Source organism: Mus caroli, unplaced genomic scaffold (assembly GCF_978045245.1).
Source record: "Mus caroli unplaced genomic scaffold, Mus_caroli_1 scaffold_9, whole genome shotgun sequence".
Taxonomy (NCBI): domain Eukaryota; kingdom Metazoa; phylum Chordata; class Mammalia; order Rodentia; family Muridae; genus Mus; species Mus caroli.
The window spans coordinates 128,563,095-128,567,180 of NW_028227264.1; the positions used below are offsets into that span (position 1 = coordinate 128,563,095).

The 4,086-nt window shown below is 47.7% G+C and overlaps 1 protein-coding gene across 1 annotated transcript; it reads left to right on the top strand.

Annotated features, from left to right (window-relative positions):
* The first annotated feature begins 2,683 nt into the window (after nucleotides 1-2,683).
* On the top strand, nucleotides 2,684-3,622 carry LOC110304050 (olfactory receptor 10P22). The gene has a single exon (XM_021175301.2). It carries the CDS (start codon nucleotides 2,684-2,686, stop codon nucleotides 3,620-3,622), a length of 939 nt encoding a protein of 312 aa, XP_021030960.2.
* The last annotated feature ends 464 nt before the right edge of the window (nucleotides 3,623-4,086 follow it).

Sequence of the window (4,086 nt, forward strand, 5' to 3'; positions counted from 1 at the left end):
ACATGGACACTGTGAATGACACACATGGTCACTGTGGATGACTCACATGAACACTGTGGATGACATACATGGACACTGTGGATGACATACATGGACACTCTAAATGACACACTTTGACACTGTGGATGACACACATGTACACTGTGGATGATACACATAGACACTGTGGATGACACAGGTGGACACTGTGGATGACTCACATGGACACTGTGGATGACACGTGGAAACTGGATTATACACGTGGACACTGTGGATGACACATGGACACTGTGAATAACACACTTTTATACTGTAGATGACACACAAGGACACTGTGGATGACACACGTGGACACTGTGGATGACACAGGTGGACACTGTGGATGACACACGTGGACACTGGATGGCATACGTGTACACTGTGAATGACACACTTTTACACTGTAGATGACACATATGGACACTGAGGATGACACACATGGACACTGTGGATGACACACATGGACTCTGTGGACAACACACGTGGACCCTGTGGACGACACAGGTGGACACTGTGGATGACGCATATGGATACTGTAGATGACACACATGGACTCTGTGGATGACACACATGGACACTGTGCTATCACAACCTAGCTATCATGCCAGAATGTACTTTGTAAAGACACAACTGAACATTACCATGTAGGAAAAGTTAAAGTTTCATTTTTGTTTTAATTATGTGTTTGTGTGTAGGTACACTCCATGTTGCTGTTCATTACCAAAGGAAGTCAGGACTGGAACTCACACAGGGCAGGGAGCAGGAGCTGATGCAGAGGCCATGGAGGGATGCTGTTTACTGGCTTGCTTCCCCTGCCTTGCTCAGCTTGCTTTCTTATAGAACTCAAGAATCCCTGCCTAGGGATGGCACCATCCACAAAGGGCCCTTCCCCCTTGATCACTAATTGAGAAAATACCCCACAGCTAGATCTCATGGAGGCATTTTTCTCAACTGAAGCTCCTTTCTCTGTGATAACTCCATCCCTGTGCCAAGTTGACACACAAAACCAGCCAGTATGGTAGCGGGAATTGTCTGCACACAACATGTGTGCAGTGCATGAGGAGGCAAGAAGAGTATGTTGGATCCCTTGAACTGACTGTCTATGGGTCACCATATGGGTGCTGGGAATGAAACTGTAGTCCTCTGCAGGAGCAACAAGTTAAACACTCTTAACTGCAGAGCCATCTCTTTAGTCCTCCACTTGGAATCCTTCACAAACCTTCATGCCATAAAGAAGGAAACAACTCAAACAGACAACTGAGTATCTTCAATAGAAAGGATCTTTATGAATTATCCAACTGGACTGCAATCTATAACAATGAAGACCATCCTTTCTTAACTAACCGACATATTGAAAGCACATGTTATGTTTCTCTAGCCTTTTCTCATTGGGCATCCTCTCAGGTCACCTCTGTCATGGGCCCTAGGGAATGCCATCTTTTCTGGCTGAGATCTAAAGAGTATTTTCCCATTTTTAATATTCAGAGACATTCAGATACTGTTTTTTTTTTCAAGCAGGTGGAGGGTGAGTCAAAAAACCCTCAGTTGGGTTGGGAGTTCTCCCAGAATCAGCTTATTTCAATAGTCAATTTCTTTGGAAATTAGTTCAGTTCTACAAAAGAGCTTACAAATGCTTGCCAGGACTGGGGAGTGTTATGGGTACAGTCCACTGGAAGAAGCCTGCCAGCATCTACAAGGTCTCCAGTCTTGGGAGAAAAGGCATTTTCCAGGAACAGAAGGAATGCTAGGCATAGATTCTGAGAGTGGGAAAGGTGGAAGGCAGCCCCTGGGGCAAGAGCTGGAAGTCCCACCTAGAGAAATGGGTTAGAGCACTGGGCTTCTGAGCACAGTTCCGTTGGTGATTAGAGGAAAGACTAAATACAGCAGCCTCTCCACATATGGGAGTAAGGAGGACCTGCCAGACCCAGGCCCAACAGCAGGGAGCTTATAGTTAGGCACAAAGAAGAGGAAGCCAGCTCCTCCATCGTCTCCATCTTCTCCATCTTCCCCCACTTTCCTCCCTTTGCACTCTGTGAGAATCAGCTCTGCAGGGAATTGAACTGCTGTGGTGTGCTCCAGGGAGAGGAACCCTGAGGGCTGTGGGGATCCATCTGCAGGTAAAAACTCCATAGCCCTCTGCTCCTCAATTCTGTGTTCCTGTCGTCTCCTGCTCTTGTTTTTTTCCCATCCACTGTCTGCCTCTGAGTGAACCCTTTCTTCTGCCAGATTATTTGTTTTTGCCTTCTCACCCACTTTCTTGAAGGAAGCTGCTTTTGTTCCCAGTCTCTGCTCCTATTCCTTGGGTGAGTGGAACAAAGCTTGTCTGAAGAAACCTGAAAGAGCAGGAAGATCTTTCAATGTCTGGCTTTTCTTCCTCTTCTCGAGGTGTGTTTTCTGGGTTAGAGTCAGCAGCAGCAGCAGCAGCAGCAGCAGCAGCAGCAGCAGCAGCAGCAGCAGAGATTCTCAGCATCCTTTTCAGCATCCTTTTCAGCATCCTCTTCAGCATCCTGTTCAGCATCCCCAGCATCCCCAGCATCTTCCTCAGCAAGCTGGGCTGCTCTCATGGACAGCTCTTCATCCTTACTGTTGCAGCCTTTGTCTCCAGCTGGCTACCCCTCTCTGGCTTCCCTTTTTAATTTTTTTATTCCTAGTCTGCTTTGGGGAAATGGGGAATGATAATGATACAGACATAACAGAGTTTATTTTACTGGGGTTCTCGGGTTATGGCTTTCTCCAGGGGCATCTGTTCTGGGGTGTGCTGTGTATCTATGTTGTTACCTTGCTGGGCAACTCTCTGATAGTCCTCCTTACGCTGGCGGACTCTGCGCTCCACTCCCCCATGTACTTCTTCCTGCGTCACTTCTCTGTGGTGGAGATCCTCTACACCACTACCATTGTGCCTCGGATGTTGGCTGACCTCCGGTCTTCCTGCCCCACCATCCCTCTTGCCAGCTGCTTCACTCAGTTATATTTCTTTGCCCTTTTTGGCATTGCTGAATGCTGCTTGCTTACTGCCATGGCCTATGACCGGTATGCTGCCATCTGCTGTCCACTGCATTATACTACCCTGATGAGCCAGGGAACCTATACAGGCTTGGTGGGGGCCTCTTATCTTGCAGGTGTCATCTCAGGCACTACTCACTCCATCTTCATCTTCACGTTGCCTTTCCGTGGGGCCAAAACCATCCATCACTTCCTGTGTGATATCCTGCCTGTGCTGAGACTGGCTACTGCAAGCACTTTCTGGGGTGAAGTGGGGAACCTATTTGTCACAATAACTTTTATCTTCGTCCCCTTCTTATTGATTGTGGCCTCTTATGCCTGTATTCTTGTCACCATCCTTGGGGTGGCAACATCCCAGGGTCGTCAAAAGCTCTTTTCCACATGCTCCTCCCACTTGTTTGTGGTCATACTCTTTTTTGGGACTGCGACTGTTGCCTATATGAGGCCCCAGGCTGATTCTTTTGGGAACACAGACCAGATTCTTACTTTGGTCTACACAGTTGTCACTCCCATGTGCAACCCTTTTGTTTATAGTCTGAGGAACAAGGAGGTCACAGGGGCCATGAGGCGGCTCATGAAGAGATACCTTTGGGGTCCTTGACCACAGTCCCAAGATCTTAGAGCTCAGAGCCTGATTCCTGGACATTCACAAGGAAAAAGAATCTGAGATCTGTACTGCACAGGGTGCATTCAGCCTGTGTCCAGCGTGAATGTCCAAGACACAGATATATTGTTCAGAGCTCAGCTTCCAGGACCTGGTCTTAAGCCTTGATGGTGCTTTACTCTAAGAGAAGAGCTGAATGAACACACACTGGAGCAGAGATCAAGGAAAGGCAGAGAAGACCATGTGTTATGATGTAATTCCTGATCAAGGCTGAGGCTTCTGTGGTTTCCTGTATCTATGTTCTTGAGATATTTGTCTTCTTGCTTCTCCCAGTGCTTATTGTAAGCCTTTCTCTCTGACATCATTTACTCCTGCTTGGTGGGGGGCAGGGATAGGGACAGGGACTTGGTGTTCTGGCTTGGCCTGAACGTTCATCTCTTGAGTCTTGCTTGGCAGTGCTG